We start from the raw sequence: 19,329 nt of genomic DNA on the forward strand, positions 1-19,329 counted from the left end.
TGAATACTGTTAATCCTATGTCTATATTTAGATAGTTACATTAGCCACCTGCCTGACATGTAAATCCAGAAATTATGGGATTACCAGTCACTAACAGCCCTTTCACACTATCCAGTTATGGCACTATGATTCCATATGGTTTCATTCTATGGAATCCTGGGTTTGCCAGTTTAGGAAGGGGCATTTTGACTTATGAGCCAGAGGATACTTGTGACTCACCAAACTAAAATCTGAAGATTCCACAGGATGCAGTCATGACAGTTCAAGTGTAATCATAGTGCTATAACTGTACACTGTGAAAGGATCTCAGGTCATATGGAAGGAAACAAGCCAATGTCTTAATTATTCAAAACACCACTAAACTGGTTAGCACATCACTGGGCAGCATATGCGTTCCAAAAAACTTCTTTCCTACCTGACTGGTAACATCTCTCTTAATCACCTAACAGGCATCCAGCATGTGGCTACCTGAAGAACACAAGCTAGTCTGACTTTTCTGTTCAGGATGAAACTCCTCCCCCTTCGATATCTGAACTAAGGGGATTATGGCATACTCTCTCTGGAATATTTTCAACTCACCTGGCATTAAATTTGATTTCACTTGGGCACCAGAACAAAAAATAGAACACTGTTTTTTTATTCCAGCGTTTGGTATGATCTAGTTTTAACCATGGGTGGGATATAGTATTTTTGTAGGTAAGATGCCAATTCTGACAATCAGAAGACCGGAAGGTTGGCAGTTCAAGGACTGAGTGCTGCATGATGGGGTAAGCTCCTACTACTAGTCCCAGCTTCTGCCAACCTAGCAGTTTGAAAGCATGCAAATGCAAGTACATAAATTGGCACCACTTTGATGAGAACGTAACAGTGTTCGGTACAGTCATGCTGGCCACATGACCACCACAGCAGTCCTTGGACAACACTGGCTCTTCTTCTTAGTAACAGAGATGAGCACTGCTCCTACAGTCGGTTATGACTAGACATTCATGTCAAGGAACTATCTTTACCCTCACCTTTTTAGTTTTAACCATAGTTTTATATTTGCTTCTTAAACTCTATTGTTTTAAGGATTCTCTTTCTCTCATAATACTCAGATCATCCATGAAAGCTCAGTGGTAGGAGACTCAGGTTAGACAAAGGCGTGCACTTCACACAGTGCATAATTAAACTGTGGGATTTACTGCTAGATGATGTAGTGGTGACTGCCAACTTCAATGGTTTTAAAATGGGCTTACAGAAATTTGTGGAGGTTTGGACTATCAACTGCTGTAGATTCCCCACAGTATCAGAGTTACCATAGCTCTGCCAGTTACTAGAGAAGTTGAGATAATGAAATTTTACTTATGTCCTTTGGTGGGGTTCCAACTGGAAAATGATTGCTCACTATTTTGATCAGAATGTTGGACTAGACAAACTTTTGAATGGATCCAAAATGGCTCTTCTTATGTTTTAATGCCATTTCTGCTATTTTACCCTCTAGTGTTTAATGTTTCCATTGTATCTATCACTTTATCATGTTATTGGACAGCAGCATAGAAATATGTGGAATAAATATTTTTGAAACCTTTATTGTAGCTAAAGATTGACTTGCCTCTTATTTCATGTGTGCACACATATTATATCTATCTATTTGAAATATTTGTTGTTGCTGTTGTTGTGTGCCTTCACATCATTTCTGACTTATGGCAAACCTAAAGCAATATATATATATTAGCCTAAATCCAATTCTTAATGCCAACTAGACCAATCAATGAAACTAATATAAATGTAGTTTATCAGGTTCCTATTTATTCATTTGTTCTAGTTGGATAATAATTTAATTTAGGGCATTGCCACCAACATGACAAATATCTTGCTTCTTCCGGAAGGAAAAGATGCAAAGTAATTGTCATTCATAATATGTATATAGATTTATTAATTATGTAATAGTAACACACAAAAAAAGTTTTCATTTTATTACAGTCTGCTATCCAGTTTGCTGAACTGCAGGGCAAATATATCCTCATTTTTCTGCTAGATTTAATCATTCACACTATCTTTAGCGGAATAAATACTTCAAGCAATTTACTTGTGTCGATGATGCCAAAAGTAGAATGTAACAGATGGGAATTGCTTTCTGGTAGGTGCTGAATGTTTTCATTCCAGCATTTAAGAGGCTGCTACATGGCAGGAAATGCCTTTGATATTCGTTTCCATTTTGGTCATTTCTAAAATGAATTCCTGGGGCTGTTAATAGCTGTGATGTTTTTGTATTTAAGCACTGGGATTTATTCTAGTTCTTTTCATTAACTAATCTACAACAGTGCCATTGATGTACATAATAGACACAGCTTTCCATGCCACTTGTGATTTTGACAGCATATCTGAAGGAAATGGGCTGCAGTCATGATATCAGGTACCTATAGCCATTAGGTACTAATGCTTCTGTGTGTGTACGGGGGGGGGGGGGGCAGGTAGATGGATTAGTGTAAACAAAGGATTCCCCATTTAGGTCTTGGGAATGTTCCAATTAGGTTGCAACCAGCATAAGCGTTAGCTCTGTCCACAACTTGTTGTTAAGCTTCTGCCTTCAAAAAGCAGGACTTCTCAGCCATTCCCAAAGTCCCTTCATAGGAGTTGGATACTGGGTGGTATCTCCTCCACTCCACCTATAACCAGAGGCTCCTTGGTTATGAAAAGACCAGTTCTCATCAATATATTTGAGGAGCCAGATAGGCCTCTTTTTTGGGGTGTGTGTGTGTGAGAGTAGGATTAGGAAAACCTGTACAACTGCATCATATTGTACACAGCATTTTACTAGAACATTCATCACAAGCTTTTGAGCATTACCGCTCAAACCGGTGGTCCCTGGACTAGTGCCAGTCTCTGAGCCATTTGCTACTGGTTCCTAGCAAGTTTCCAAAAATGAAAGAAACAATTGTACCCAATGGGAACGAGTCTGATGCCAATTCCTGGTACCCTGGAAAACAATTGCCAGTCCCCCACCAAATAGCCTGTGCAGCATTGCTGTAAAGGAACCACTCCTTGAGTGCAGCCATAATACACATATCCCATTATAGTCTTAGTAAGACAGAGGACAAATAAAAATATAAACAGTTTTTGATCTGGAAAATTTACCAGTCTGCAGAACGTTTAGGATAAAATGCCAGCACAGGTAGCTGAAATTGCTAGTAATTTTCAAATGAAGAAGTCTGCATTCAGGTTTTGCTAATAGCATCTTCTGTCTTTAATGCCTAATTTTAATAGTACAAAACTAAAAATATTCTTCTGAATTTCTACTGGTGCTATCATAGACAGCACTGATACCTGTGATGATGGTTAATCTGGTTTATAAATAACAGCCATCAAGTTCACAGCATCATATAAGAAATGACTACAGCTTGTCAAAAAATATGTCAGAGTAATATATATATATATATATATATATATATATATATATATACAAACTTTAAAATATTCTGTTTTTAGAGGTTAGTCAAAAGAACCTAGTAATTGTTTATCATGCAAGACATGACAAAACAAACAACAGTAGCATGCTCAGTTTTACAGCTATTTTGTTTAGATAGTCTGTGAAGATTGCCCTCTCACTGAAAGTGTACATGTCTACACCAAAAAACAAAACTGAAGAAGAAGGAATGAAGCAATAGTGTTATCGATGCTCTAATACTGATTTTAATTTAGTAGCAACATTTTATGAATATATTAACATACATAATTCAGAATATAATTACAAAAAACTCACTTGGCATGTTTTATTCAGTGTTATAGGCTTGTAGTGAGTTAATTTAAAATTCTTCATTAAATAGAAACCTGCCATTAAAGCTAAGCTGACTATTACAAATATTACAAACAAACAAAAATACGTAGACCTCATGCACAAACTACCTGAGTTTATGTTGGCCTATAGGGTTGAATACTAAGACCTTTCTGTTATGTAAATCTATGCACATGTGAACTAATAAGCCATCTGTGTTTCTGAAGAACAGCAGCTATTTGAAATACACATCATACCAAAGTTTTGCCCAAGTAGGGTTGCCATATTCCAGGCACCCAGTTTGCATATTATGAAAATATTCTAACTATGCAAGCCATTCTAATTTACACTCTAATTATGCAAATTCATAATTTGCATAATTAGGTTGGGTTGAGTCAGCACATTAATGGTTGCATGTTTTCTCCCACTATGTCTAACCTTTGTACCATTTTATAACTGATCTGACAGAACAGAAACAGTACAGGCCAATGTTTAAAATGCTGGACTTGGAACAGAGATATCCAAATCCCTACGGTGAAACTATCATAGGGCTTTACTGGCAAGTTTTTTTTGGCGGCAGGGGGGATGGCTGTCATTGCCATCTTCTGAAGCTAGTCTAGCAAACACAATAAATTTTGCTTCTGGATAGACCTATTTAGGATTGTGGTGTATTCATTCATACTGGAAGGAGGCAGACAGTGCAAAAAGCCAGATGACAGACCAGATCCTGGAGCACTCCTCCCCTTATTGTCTCTACCTCACTCTTTTAAAATTTAAGTATTTTCGGGATTGCCCCCTCCCCCACCATCTTTAGTCCCTGCATGCTTCCCACCAATCCCACTCCCCACCCCTGGTTACTTATTCCTCCTCCAAAATCCTAACCACCATCCCATAAGTTAAGCCATCTGAGTTGGAGATTTTAATTGTGTTGCTCTCTTTATAGAAGAATAAGAGGAGAGGGTAGGGGAGTTTCTCAGCCTCTGAAAACATGCAGCCTGGAAGAAAGCAGGAATCCAGGATTTGTGGCTTTAATCATGCCCAGCCATCCAGGACATTTTTAGAGCCTCCAATCCATGTTTGTCCTGGTTTCCCAGCATATATGGCAAGCCTGTGTCCAAGGTAAAAATCCTGAACTACGAAATACAACAATGGAAGCAGAGTGCTAGTATGTGCACTAGCTCCAATATCTCATTCATGTGTAGCTCTGGATTCTAATTTGGGATTTTCAATTTAAGGTCATTCACATACAGTGCAATACTCATCTGGATGCTATTTTGTCCTTTGGATGGGGGCACCTCATTCAAAACAGGCAGGCACCACTTTTAGTCTCAAGGGCACTGGGGGGGGGGAAGGGGGGGCTTGTTCATGACATGGTTTTGGCTCTTAATGAGGACATCACGGTGTTATCAAGGTGCTGCACATTGGGTATCCATAAAAGCATTCAAGGATTGTCACATCTAGAACTTGTTGTTTCTTAGGTAGTATCAAGGCAGACTCCTTACCCCCTGCTGTGAGGCCAAAACCTCATACTATCTCTTTCCTTGGTTTCTTTCTTCTTAGATGCCCCCTTGGATTGGGTCTGTGCCATAGTAAAACTATTGGCTGCCAATTTATGGGAAGTTTCCAGGAAACTAGGCAAATACTATAATAACACAAATATAGTACCAATCTACATGGAGGAAAAATGCTGAGGCACCACATCGAATAGCCTGAGAAGCAGTACATTACACTTGTATAACGCTTTATATTACTCCTAACTTCTTCCTATAAGGTGCCTAATAAACTTCATCCTCCCCTTCCCTCAAGAAATTTTCCTGTTGCTCAACTCAGCAATAAACACCCACCCCAGAATGTGTGTTCCTTTGGTAACTGATCTTTCAGTTTGGAGCACATGCACACAGATCTACTTCTTTAGTATACAAAAATCTTAAAATGGGATGTTTCACTGAAAGAAAAGAAAATGACAATCTGGTATAGTATTGTTTCATTGCTGGGTGTCAGAAACCCAGTGTAAAAACTGAAAATATTTCTTCCTCATGCATCATCTTATAGTGAAAGAATATAGGAATATGTCTCTGTAGGAATGCATCTCTTAGCTAGTGTTTTTTTAAATCCTAACCAGGTCTCACTAAACACCCTGTCTGCTCAAAACACCACAGCATTCTGCTCTGTGGTTTCCCTGGAGTGACGCCAGTTTTTACTTCATTTGTCCTCTGTGGACTCAACTCTAAGATCTTAGCCCCTTGTGGGCAATGAGCAAAGACTCTGGCTGGTCAGTCAGCCACAGCATCCAGGTCAGAAGGCATTATCACCTTCCTTCATTGCATGCCTCCACTTTTTGCACTCATAACTCATGTGGGGATTCAGCTTTGACAGCCATAGAACTTCATGTACACATGGCAATCTGAAAAGAATTTCTTTTAAAAAAGCTAGATTTGTTCTGAGATGCCCAATTTCCACATTAGGAAATGCTACACAGTCTGAAGGAGTATTTTCCATAGGGTGACTCAGGATGTACTACTTGCTTCATTATGCCCTGTTTCTCTGCTTCTCTCACTTTAAAAATTACTCATCAATTGGCACTCCAAAGGAAGAAATCCACATGTAACAATCTATCAGACTGTCTAAGTCCCATCCGTTTCAATAAGATAGTTAAGTCATCACTTAAACTTCTATTATTACCATAAGAAATTGAGTGCCTAATTTTGACCAGATCGTGTCCACTCTGTTTAAATAAACCTTATTAGGGATATTTTATCTGACATGGTTTAGACTCATAAGAGTTGGTTTCTTGCTAATTTTCTTTTTTCTTCATAGTTGTATCAGTCTACCACCAGTATACGACTCACCACAGAGTCACTTGCCTGCACTTTCAAAACTCAAAACGTTATCTATACATTTTATTCTTAAAGCAGAGGCTTTCTATATTTTTGCAGCACTGTTTTCAAATATTTCAGCAGCCAAACATTTTCTGACTTCATTCAATATGCCATAAAGTTATAGATTTAGAGTACCTGTGTTTGTAGAGGTAAAATGCAAACCCTGATAATATTAGAGCAAAGAAGGGTACCAGGATTGCAGCTGCAACAGAACTGCTGTTTGTACCATAGTAGTGATTGGGATGATCAGTATCCACACTTAAAGGACCTGAAAACAAATGAGAACAAAGAGAAAATGTTTTTAGGGGTACAGGCATCAATAGGCTCTGACTTAATTTAAATGCATCATAGACATGTGCAAGTGTTTGAGCTAAATAATGGAGTTCTGAACTATGTCATTCTTTATTATATGGTGCTGTTGGGGCAAACACATTAAAGTATGATGCTGCTTAGCATTCTTATAATGTTCTTTTTTTGAGAAAAATAAAAATATGTAAAATATTCAAATGTAACTGGGTTTTTAAGTTCTGATATGCCCCTTAGTAGTCTCAAAAGTGTGTCTTCTCCTTTTCCTTACAGTTCAAAGGTACACACAGAATTCAAGGCTAGCAAATGCATTTAAACTCACAGAATGTAGTCCTTGATTACCCTTAATATTTAGTAATTTGTGGACGTCCCTTAAAACATACAGTCATCCTTGTAAAGTATGCTACTCCATTCACTATAAACATTTACACTGGTGTTCTGCATGGGTGTATCCTGCAGATTTTTATTAGGCTTCTGTTCCATCAAAATTAAAATGATAATGTTAAATAGTTGAACTAGAGACTCATTGCTACATTTTAACTAATGGATGTGATTTGTACATTTTATAGCAGAACTGAGAACCTCAATATAACAAAGTAAAATGCTATACAAAGTGCTATAAAGAAATTCTTACTTTGTCTTTGGAGCATAAATTTTCCAAAATCTTTTCCATGTACATCACCTTGATAAGTGAAGATACCTCTTTCAAGCCCTGATGACACCTAGAACAGAATGAATTGATCAAGACGCCTTTTAAATACAATAAATATGCATAGAGTCAGCAAAGTAACCATCTTATCTGCATTTCAAGACTATGGCTGGAATGAAAGAAAATTATTAAAATGTTTAAAATAATATAAGAACTTCATTAGCCTGAAAACGTTTGCTTGTGGCTGTGGCCCTTAAAGCCACTACAGTCTCTCTCTCTCTCTCACACACACATTCCATGATCAGAAAAAATGCCTGCATTTTTTGTGTTAGAGATATTATGAGTTCTAAAGTACTTGAAATTAATGCTGCACCTATTAGGGCACTTCAAACAAGCAAGCAAAAAGACACTTCATTTCTCTGTGTAAGGCAAAGTGAAGGTTAGCGCCTAGTCTTCATAATCAACTGAAAGACTCTTTTACATATATCCAGCTCCATCTATTCACATTCACCCCTTACAATGTTTGCCACTTTCTTTCTTTGTCTTCAGTTTTTATCCATTGTAAACTTGTGACTGCAAGATCATTCTTCTCCTTTTTAGCTTATTGACTCTAAGCCATTTCATACATTAATAGTACATCTACATTATGTGCTTACATTTGTTGTGCGGATATTTTTGGAGTAAGGCCATTCTAGGGAAGGAGTGTGAGGTTATTGGTAAATAAGAACAGTGTGAATTGTCTACCCATCTCTGATTTGAGACCACAGTTCGGGAATTATAACCTTCCCCAGGGAGAGAAGATAAGGTGCAAATACATGCATTGCCTAGCAATGACATTTACATAGTTTTCTCCTGTGACTCTGACAGAAGATGTATAGAAAGAGAAGGAGATAGGACAACAAGGGAGCATTCATATGCTTCTGTCTTTCCTTTGCAAGAGTACATGGCATAACTGTCTCTTCCAATTCTCCGGAGTGAAACCTTCCTTGTTTTGTATTTCACTCTTCTCTTATCTGTGACCTCTTTTTTTGGCAATAGCTAGGTCAGACATTCTTACTATGGCTCAGGGAAAAAAACACGTTGGTTACTGGTTTTAAAACCGAAGGGTCCACTTCGTTCACCCTGTTTTAACTCCCCCCTCCCCAATATCTGATATATTTGGTTCCTATTCACATGTGTTGAACTGATGCCTATGGGCTGAACTGTAGAATATGTATTAGTATCTGTGCAGATGTGAAGAACTCTATAGCTTCCTGGGAGGAACTCTCCATCTGATTGAATGAAGATCCCATTTTTCTAATACAGACCCCAGCTCTACAATCCGTAAAGATAAAATCAGCAAGCTTGCATATCTTCTTTCTCTGTCCCCATAGGATACTTTCTGCAAACGAGGGGAGGGCCACAACTGACCATATTATTTATATTTTGTGCACATCATCTGAAAGTATTTTGTGAGTTACTATGCTTGTCATAGATGCTATATAATTCAGTTAGCTAACGCATGTTTCTTTAAAACCACTTCAATCATATCATCTTATTTTTCTCTACTATCTTTTACAGCCTTAAATAAATCAATTCCACTTAATTTTTAATCTGAAGTAGAGATGGGCATATCTGAAAGTTTTGCTTTTCTCCACATATGAATTTTGGTAATTTATGATACAAAGGAACTGAACTGGAATTTTCATCCATTCTTATTCTGAAGCTGATTAAATGGTTTAATTGCATGGGAAGTCAGAAAGGGGTGCTTGTGGCAATACAGTGGCCATACTTATGTATGCTTTTATGCACTGAAAGGCTCTGTGTGATTTTACGGCAACATGTGCCTTAAAATCATGCAATTTTTTTAATGGAGCAGGAGAGCTGAAGGGAATGCAAAAGTGGGGTCCAGGGACTTTGCCCATCCTTGGTTTAAAGCAAGCCTGTAAAACATATTCGGTATTAAGTACATACCACAAATCTGAACTGTCTATCTCATGCTGAAGTAGCCAGTATTTTCACGATGTATTTTATGGATTTTAGTAGGCCAATAAACATATCACTCTTTTGAGAGTTTTGGATTTTCCTGGATATCTTTCCTGGATCTGAAGATACCAAATTTTGCTGCAACAGGGGAAATCTTAACAAGAGAGAGCTAATGGATTTGAACTTAATTATTTGAGGTTTTTTTTTTTACCACCAATAAAGGTAAAATTCTTTCATTTGGACAAAAAGTTGCAAGTTTTACCAATGCAGCAACAAAACATTTTTCCAGATGTAAGTGTGGAGACTTCTTGAGAAATTCAATGTTTTTTGCCTAAGAAAGAGGCCATTAGCTTCGCACAGGACAGGGGCACCTGCAGGACTGAAGTTTGGGAATCGCTGCTCTAGACCATCTTAACAGACAACTGAAGTAACATCTGAGAGAAAATCTAGGCTTGTGACTCTAACATCATCCCTTTTCTTCCCCTGGATATTAACATTTTTGCCTGATGTTGGCTGCATCTGCACTGCAGAAATAATACAGTTTGGCACTGCTTTAACTGCCATGGCTCAGTGTTATGGAATCCTGGGATTTACAGTTTGTTGTGGCACTACAAGTCTCTGAGAGAGAAGGCTAACTATCTCACAAAACTACAAATCTCAAAATTCCATAGCAATGAGCCCTGACAGTTAAAGAAGTATCAAACTGTATTATTTCTGCTGAGCAGATGAAACCAAAGGATGTATTTTCTGTGTTTTTACAATAAAAGCATCACTCTTTTATGGATTTTTCTCTATTTTGCTTCATGGCCCAACATAGCTACTACCCCTGAATATGAATGTCTCCCAGCTGGTATTAGCTTGAAGGACTGTTGGGGGCTTTGTGTTTGCTGCAGTCACAAACACAATGTGAACGTTGGCCAAGTAGAATGTTCCACCTTAGTAATGTATGTATCTCATTCTATGGGATCAAGGCAATTACAGTAAATAAAGGAAATGTGTGATAGGCACATTATTTTTTTATGGAATCAGGGGACTAGTGGTAAGTTTGATCCTGATATAATAATGCACATTACCACAGTCATTAACAAGTGTTAGATAAAAGAAATACACAACTAAATGTGGACAACAGTTAAGCAAGATAAACTTTTCCAGAGCAGTGAGTTTACTCACATAACCATCTAATGCCCACTTGTCATTTTCAAGCTTGTTTGTAAATCCCTCTCTAGGATTTTTGACTTGATAAACTTTCAAAAGCAAATGGGCTTCTTCTTTCTTGTAAACACCTACAAAGATATAGATAGATAAACATTAAAATACAGCACTGCATAATTTTAGAGTATATAAAATATTAATAATCTCTATGAATAGTAGAAAATGTTTCAAAAGTTCATTTACCAAAAAAAGTGTGATCAGATATTTCTATACTGAGATGAAAAGCAACATGCAACATTTCTTTGAACCAGCTTTCAAAGCCAGGTTTCATAGCCAGAGTACTAATATATTGATTTAAATAAATGAATGAACAAATGCAAAGTGATCTTGCAGCATCTTGGAGACTTTGGCAGGTTACAAACCACCAGAAAGTACGCACGGAGCGTGTACTAGGGTTAGGAAGGGGCGGTGCTTCCGCACCCCCTAACCCTAGTACGTGCTCCGCGCACACAAAATGGCACACGCCATTTTGACGTCTTGGACGCATAGCGTCCAGATGTATCACGACGGAAGTGACACTGCGAAAGAGTGCCTTGCACTTTGCGGTGCCACTTCCGGGGCCCAGGAAGGAGCGCAATTTCCGCACTCCTTCCTCGGAGTGTCCGGGAGCCCCGCGGTGTGGCAGCTGTGGCTCCCGGATGCTGCAAGTGGCGGCAGTGGGAGACCGCTGCAACCCGGAGGTTTGTAACCCGCCCGTATTTATTTCAAGGATTTATATCTCACCTTTTTCCCCCTCAATGGGATTCAAAGCAATTCCAGAGGTCTGCAGCTTTTTAAAGGTCAAATCATGGCTGCAGAGCTCTGGAATTGCACAAAAAAAAAAAGAAAGAAAAATAAAGCACCTCAAGGCACGCTGGGTAGCACATAGGAGAGGGAGGTGGAATTAAGGGAGAGGGCAGGAAGGGAACATGATGGGGGCAGCAGCCCTGGTGGGGCAAATGCGAGAGATGTAGTGATGGCTGCCTAGAAAGTGGTATATTCCCATTTTATTATTACAAGTATGACCACAGCATAGTAGGATCAGTAACTGTGGCTGAGATCCTGCTGCCTAGTGTAAGTGCTCTGGGGTTGACAATGTAGCAGTGGCAGGAGTAAATCAGCCATGGGATCAGTGGAAACAGGGAAGGAGAAGACAGAGAAAACCACACTGTCATTAAAAGCTGCCATGCAGGCTCCTGAGCTGCTCTGGAACAAGAAAGGTAGATTTGCCTCCTGATGGCAATGGTTGTCTTTGCCTCCTCCCTGCCCCTATTTCACATCCCTGTGAAAAGAGCACTATGCCAGCATAGCATCTTATTACACTGCCATGAAGCACTGAACGGATTCCAATAGGGTACCCAGAATTAAAATTGGAGTGGGTTCTCTACCGTTAATGGTTGTATAGAAGAGGGAATTTTGGCAGCATGTTACCTGACTCTGTAATAAAGAACTGTGGGAACTCGCTCTTCTATATAACCAAACTATAGGAGCCCTTTTCAAGTTTTTAATCTGGTAACCCAAATTATCAACCTGTTGCACACAATACTGGTTTTTCAAATCTTAACAGAGCAGGAAAATACCTCTTCACCTGCTCTGGCAAATATGAATCCGTACTGTCATTTCCCCCAATACTTGTTCCCACCTGACCCCACTTTCTTGTATAACTTTCTGCATTATACATAAACTTTGCAGCTTCAACAAAAACACTTCCTGTTTCTCAGTTCAACAGTAAATTCAACTTGTTTCTTGACTTGCAAAGGTATGCAGAGGATTCAGTGGAGTTTTTAAATAATATCTCAGCAGCTAGATCTGACCATAAAACCATATCACAGAAAAGGGTACACTTATTTTGTTGCTGCTGTTTGAAATAAATGTGAACTATAACATCTTGAAAATCATGAGCATCCAATAGTCATCTTTACAGTATATTGGCATATATTTCTTTTCAAGATCAGAAAAATTGCATAAACTTTTGGCAAACTGTAAAAATGTATGATCATATCCTCAACCCCCAAAAAGGTAGTAACGACACAAAATCAGAACCTGATTGCTCATAGCAAAGAGGAATTTACACTATTAAGGCATGACCTAGACCACGATAAGAGTGATAGCAAACAATAAAATATAAACATTGTCTAGACAAAATTTTCCTAGTTATACTGAGCTGCAAAAATTAGATCATTTAACAAACATGTTCTCTAAGAATTTACATAGTATGGATTTCTAACAGCCTTCTTCTACAAATTTACACTTGCTACATTTAAATGAAAATAGGTGAAAACTTGTTCCTGAACTCATAATCAATATAAATATTGAGCATATCTAATTACACCAACCCAACAGGCTATCTCACCTGATAGTTTAAGTTGTGTACTGGATGCTTCAATGAGCGTAGCATTCACCTTACTGCTTGTAGCATTGAACCAGTCGACTGTTAGAGTTGCAGGTTGTCTTTTCCCTAGGTGCTCATAAAAGCCTTTCCACAATGAATTTATAAAAAATACATCGGAAGGAACTGAAGAAAAGATGAACAAAGCAGTAAATCACTACACTACGAAGAAGATGCAGCTCTGCTCCCCACATTCATAATTCAGCTTGCTATCAGACTGCCCAACATTGTTCTAAAACAACTAGTAACCTTTGCTATACTGAATTATTAATAATATAAATGATAACAGAAAACTGTATATGGACTTCTAGTGAATCTTGATGTATAGTGACATTTGCTGGCAGTAACAGCTGAAGACAGGAGCTCATTGTTTTGGATCTTTCTTTGAGCTTCTCCAGAAGAAATGAGGAATTTAATATAGAATGTGTTATTGGTATTTAGATCATGCCTTGGAACGATGCTACAATGATTAGTTATTTTGTAATACAATTTTTACAGACAATAAAGACACTCATTTTTGTCCTTTAGAACAAACCCAAGGCACTGTGGATGCACAACTGACAAAAATTAGATATGGCTAAGTCCCATTGATTTCATTGAGAAATATTTTTCCCCTTCTGGTACTACCTGCTTTATAGCTTCCTATTTGGCACACCTAATCAGTTTTGCTGACCCATGACAATGAGGTAGAATTTAATTAACTAACTAATTAATTTTTTTATTTCTTACAATAAATAATAATAATAATAATAGAACTATTACATTTTTTTAAAAAATGAAAAGAAGAGAGAACATAATCTCTTGACCCAGGGTAGGACAGGTAGCTGACTAATGAAGGGCAATTTATTACTAACTGCCAGCTTCACTGAACAGGAAACAATAAAAGAAGGAAGAAGCTACTAATTAACATTGCATAAGCCCCCATCTCACTCCTTTTTGGAAATAAATATTATAGAGTAATTTTGACCAAGAGAAACTGCTCCATAATATAGTACGTTATGGAACTACTATTTTAATACCACCATTAGCTGGATGCAGAAAAGCAGTGCTTTAGGAGCAGTACAGGATGCTGGTGTGGAAGTTACTGAAGCAAATTGATACAGGAACTACTGTATTTTCTGGCGTATAAGACTACTTTTTAACCCAAGAAAATCTTCTCAAAAGTCGGGGGTCGTCTTATACGCCGGGTGTCATCTTATAGGGCAGGTGCTGAAACCTCTGAGCTTGACTGGAGTATCTGCACTACCGTTCTGATAGTCTTGGAGACAGGAAGGGCTGGGCAGGCAGGGAGAGCTGACCAATCCAAGCAGGCTTTGTATACAACAAGTTTTTCTGCATGTCATAAGCATTTGAATTAAAATTACCATATTGAAATCAAATCTGATGTTTTTTTAGTTTTTATTTGGTGTGTGTTGAAAGAGGGGTAGTCTTATATGGCGAGTATAGCACAAACTCTATATTTTAACTGGAAAGGTTGGGGGTCGTCTTATATGCCCAGTCGTCTTATACGCCGGAAAATACGGTATTTTGAATAATTTTGAATGCATGTATACCAGTCCTGTCCATCAGTTTTGAAAGAATATACTGTACTCAAGGCAAACAGGGGCCACCGTTCATCACAATTCAAGTGTGCCTCCTTCCATAAAAATATTGCTCTTGAGTTCCAACATATTTCTGTAATGGAGAGGGGGAAGACTTAAAGATTACCAGCCTTCTCATAATGCTATACCTGCAATTCCAGGAACTTTAAAAGCATATTAGTATTCAGCAAAAGTGTACAATCATGTAAATCCTATGAAAATAACTGATAATAGAAATGTTATGTATAGAGCTATTTTCTCCCATTTTTTCCAGTCAACCAAAGGAAACAGCTGAACCTGAGGTTGAAGGCTAAATTGTTGGTTGATGCATTTTTAAATTCCATTTCACATGGATGTTGAGAAGCTAATGCCACATCGTACTAGGAAAGCATGAAAAATTCTATACGCTTGTGGCTAAAAGCAACTCTATAAAGTGTTTAAGACATTTTAGCTCACACCTGATTTATTCCCCACTGAAAACGATATGGTTCTGAAGATAATCATAAAGGAGCGGAAAAACTAGAAAAATCAAAGCAAGGATCCATAAACTATATACTCCGTGTAAGACATATCTGTAACCACTTTTGTAACATATCCTTTTGTAACATTTGGAGAGTTTTACCTGTCTTACACCAGTAAAAATGTCTTTCTATGGGAGAAAAGCTTTAAAAGGAATGTGAGATATTTGAACAAAATCCAAAAATATGTATTATCTGATAGTTAACAATAATCTTCTGAACTGCATTGTAAATTACAATGAAGATATATGTCAAAAGAACAATTCTTTCCCTTTTATGAAAAACAACTCAACCTCCAGTTTCAGGAAATCCTAAATCCTATCCAAGACACACTTGCTGAAACCACCTTATACTGTACAAAGCTTGTGAAGTTCACACTAAATCTGTAAGAATTTATTTTACTAAATTTCAGGGCCTACCCCCAAATTTGTGAAATCCACAATTTGTATTCATTGAAAGGGAAATCAAAGCTAGATGAAACACATTTTGCATAAAAAATAATGATCTGAAACTAATGAGGAATTAGCCATTACAAACTGGTATTAAGCATATGTTTCCAGACCTACAATATCTGCCTCCCTCCTATTTTTCGGTATATGTGAAGTAGAATATGTTGGAGAAAGACATACCTTAATAACAAAAACACATGGACACAGAGAGAATAAAGCTATTATTATTAAGTTTTTTTGAACTAAGCATGTTTGTCCACTCTTTCATGAATGAACCTGCCTCTGTTGGTGTTAATCTAACACACTGTGATGTTACATTCTCTTGAATCCCACTAAATCAATGGGTTCCAACTATATACATCTCAGCTATGAAAAGGATGGCATCCTAAGTAAGGTAACAAGAAGATGCTATCACTAGTAGCTACTGAATATTCATCAGTTTTGGAGTGTGGCAGAAGTGAAAGCAGTGGATTAAAATGGGTATTGCATTGTTTTTCAAATCAGTTCATACTTGATCCCAGATGACAAAATTGTGGGCAGCTGAGAAATGCAGCAAACACATTTTACATGTACGTTGCTTTATAAAAAATAAAAAGACAAGTTGCACATTCAACACTGAAGACAAGGCAAAGACTATAAGACTGTGAGACAAAGTAAAAGATCCCACCCAGTGGACCGTGCTTTGTATATAAAGAAAAAGAACCCACTATGGTGACTTTGTTAATGACCCTTTGTTAAGGAAAACATACAATGAATTTCTCCAGAGAGAATTCACTGAAGTTTTTACATACTATACCATCGGGTGTAGTATAGATTTGTTATTTAACTAATGCACCATTAAAATACTAGCAAGATCTTCCCCTCCACTGAGTAAAGAGCCTTTGACAATGCAGTTGCCTATGCAATTGGGAACTCGTGTGGAGTCCAAATGTAAGCACTGTAGAAAAGAACAACACAGACACCTCTTCCACCAGCCTAGTTGCATCTCTGGCTCAAAGCTAAATGTATAAATTAGGGCAATACGAGAGAAGCCCAATTAAAAGTAGCACCAAATATATTTGCCTCTCAGGCAGCCTGATCATTTTGAGGCACGACAGGCCTATGAAACCATTAGAACTAGCATTTGGACATCTTATGTCTTGGATTACAAATCCTAGAATCACAAAGCCAGCATGACAATTGGGCACACTGGCTGAAGAATTTTCCAAGCTCTGCTCAAAATGCACATATTGGCTTAGGAAGCTGATCCAGGCTTCCATCTCTATTGTTACTACTATAAATTTCAGTAATAGCAATGCAATTTAGAAAGTTCAGTGGAGTTTGGGCCTTGGCATGACTACATTGTAGAGTTCAATACAATACGATTTTTAAAGAACAAAAATTTAAAGTGTTTCATAACATTTTATGCACTTTACCATTTTACATTCTTCTGAGCTGTTTTAACTTGCAATTTAAAATGGTTTTTGATACTCTTCTTGTCTATATCCTGTCTAAAATCTTATCATGCAACAAAGAGAGGGCAAAGCAAACCATACCAGACAAGTGAATGCAAAAAACTAGGCTCAGCCCAAATAATAGTGAGTGCAAGGAAAATAGTTGGATTTGCTAGTACTGTTTGGTAGGTGATTGTGGACCTATGCTATACTTACTGAGCTATATACCTGCTGCCCTCTGACATATTGTAAAGACCTTAAAGCTGCCCAGGGTAGTCATTCATAGCCAGCGGGCAGGATGTTTCATGGCAAGTAGGCAGGATCAGAGAAGCATCTGACTAATTTTCCACAGCCCAATGAACAATGAATGCAGAAGTGATAAAACCCTGGAGGATTCTTGTTTATCTCAACACTGATACCATCATTGTGGATGAAGCCAGACTCTTCTCCGATCATGTCTTCTCACCACAAAGCACAGAATGGCCATGCAAAGTAGCTACAAGGGCTTTATAGTAAGTGGGGAGGTCTTTGGAGGCTTCAGAGGGAGAAATGAATACTAACCTCTACAGCACTCAAAAAAGGACAACTGCATGGGTAAGGGATGCTTATGTGTGTATATGTCCGTAAGAGAATTCAGGCCCTAGAGTCATATTGGCTGGAATTCACCAAGGCAGTTATGAATGCATAGCCTACAGTTACTCATTAATGACTGGTTTGTATTCGCAGTTCCTATGTATTCACTGTTTTAGGGGATACATAGGAATCCTGAAAGTCCCCAAATCTGTTCATGTGCCAATTGGGAAGCAAAAGACCGATGTTCCCACCTTCCCCTCATGTAAGCAATCTCTGTTGTGAGGAGAAAATGTCACAGGGAGCCTTCTTCTGCCTGTCAGAATGGAAATCACTGATGGCAATGGCTGGGAATATCAATCATCTGCTCCCTGAGCAACGGAGGGATGGATCCCATTGTGTGCAGCAGTTTCTACCTGCTAAGTGGGGATGGGAGTGGGTGGGTAAGGCTGGGAGACACTATGTAGCTATATAGCTAAGGTGATGTAGCTATATAACTTAAGGGAACATAGATGAAAGTTAAATTTGTATTCCCAAATCTGGTCAGAGGTTTCTCGGGCAAAGAACAGAAAAGCAAAGAAAGGTACTTTATACTGATTCACACCATTGGCCCATGTAACACCAATATTGTCAATTCTGACTGACAGTATGTTTCAGGAAGCTTTTTTTTCCTAGCCCTACATGGAATTCGCTTGTGTAAGCCATCCATGTATTAAGTAGGCTTGACCCTGCTTAGCTTCTGAAATCAGATAAGAATGTGTGTGTTTGGGTTGTTAAAGTGGCAAGGGTGATGACAAGATGGATCCCATACCATGCATAATGTGACTGGATTGGCTGCTGAAACTTACTTCAATCATGCAAATAGGAAAACATCCTATCCTGTGCCTGAAGGCAACAGGGTTTATTAGCAGGGGCAGATCAGGATAATTCAATGGGCTCTAAAATGAATTTTGGCCAAGGGGATTTATGGAAGGGCTATTGCTAAACTGGTAAATGTTTCTTCTGACAGCTAAGCCATTTCCAGATGAAAACAAAACAGATCTTTACCAAAACTGTATAATTAAAGTCTGCTTTCATTATAAGGCTCTCCATTATAGTACACTGCCTGATATAAGGCAACTTTAGCTTGTTATTTCTAATAAACATACCCTTTTTATAAAGTCCTCATTCTTACTGACATGGTAAAAGTCACATATAAGTACCAGTTTAGACTGAGAATGGGAACTCATATAATTCTGTGTTGTTTTGTGTCTGTCTACCAATGTGAGCATTCCCTGTACAGAGAAAATTAATATGCTAAGTTAGTTTTCAATGAATAGAGGAATAATCATGCAAGCCCCTACTTACATCCTGAATTGATGTATCTCCCATGCACCTATTTACTACCTTTGTGTGAACTATAGCACAGAAACACCCCTAGATAATGCCACAGAAAGGGGCACTATATTAAACTGTTGTTTAAGGATGCTATTTTGTGACCAATTTCAGATAGCAGGTTTAATTTGCCATTGTTTTTGGATATTCTCCTGTTTTAACCTTGGTGATGACATGATTCATTTAAAGGTTAGAAAGAATTTTTACTGTTTGAGAAATAGAGGGCTAAGAGGAATTTGATGTATTTAATTCTAAAACTGTTCTCGTATACA

The 19,329-nt window shown here is 38.0% G+C and overlaps 1 protein-coding gene across 3 annotated transcripts in view; it reads right to left on the reverse strand.

The window, feature by feature from the left end:
• The window catches only part of CSMD1 (CUB and Sushi multiple domains 1), a 1,238,710-nt gene that overhangs the window by 5,476 nt on the left and 1,213,905 nt on the right, over window positions 1-19,329 (reverse strand). For 2 of the 3 annotated variants that reach the window (XM_089531085.1, XM_089531084.1), the window contains 4 exons: window positions 13,098-13,259; window positions 10,724-10,836; window positions 7,574-7,661; window positions 6,769-6,901 (listed from right to left, as the gene is read on the reverse strand). In XM_089531085.1, the coding sequence (XP_089387211.1) occupies window positions 6,769-6,901; window positions 7,574-7,661; window positions 10,724-10,836; window positions 13,098-13,259 (496 nt within the window). Of the gene's footprint in view, window positions 1-6,768; window positions 6,902-7,573; window positions 7,662-10,723; window positions 10,837-13,097; window positions 13,260-19,329 lie in introns of those variants that run through there. The other variant, XM_089531086.1, reaches the window with a different exon arrangement.

Source organism: Sceloporus occidentalis, unplaced genomic scaffold (genome assembly GCF_023333645.1).
Source record: "Sceloporus occidentalis isolate IW3139 unplaced genomic scaffold, rSceOcc1.0.p SCAF_6, whole genome shotgun sequence".
NCBI classification, from domain to species: Eukaryota; Metazoa; Chordata; class Lepidosauria; order Squamata; family Phrynosomatidae; genus Sceloporus; species Sceloporus occidentalis.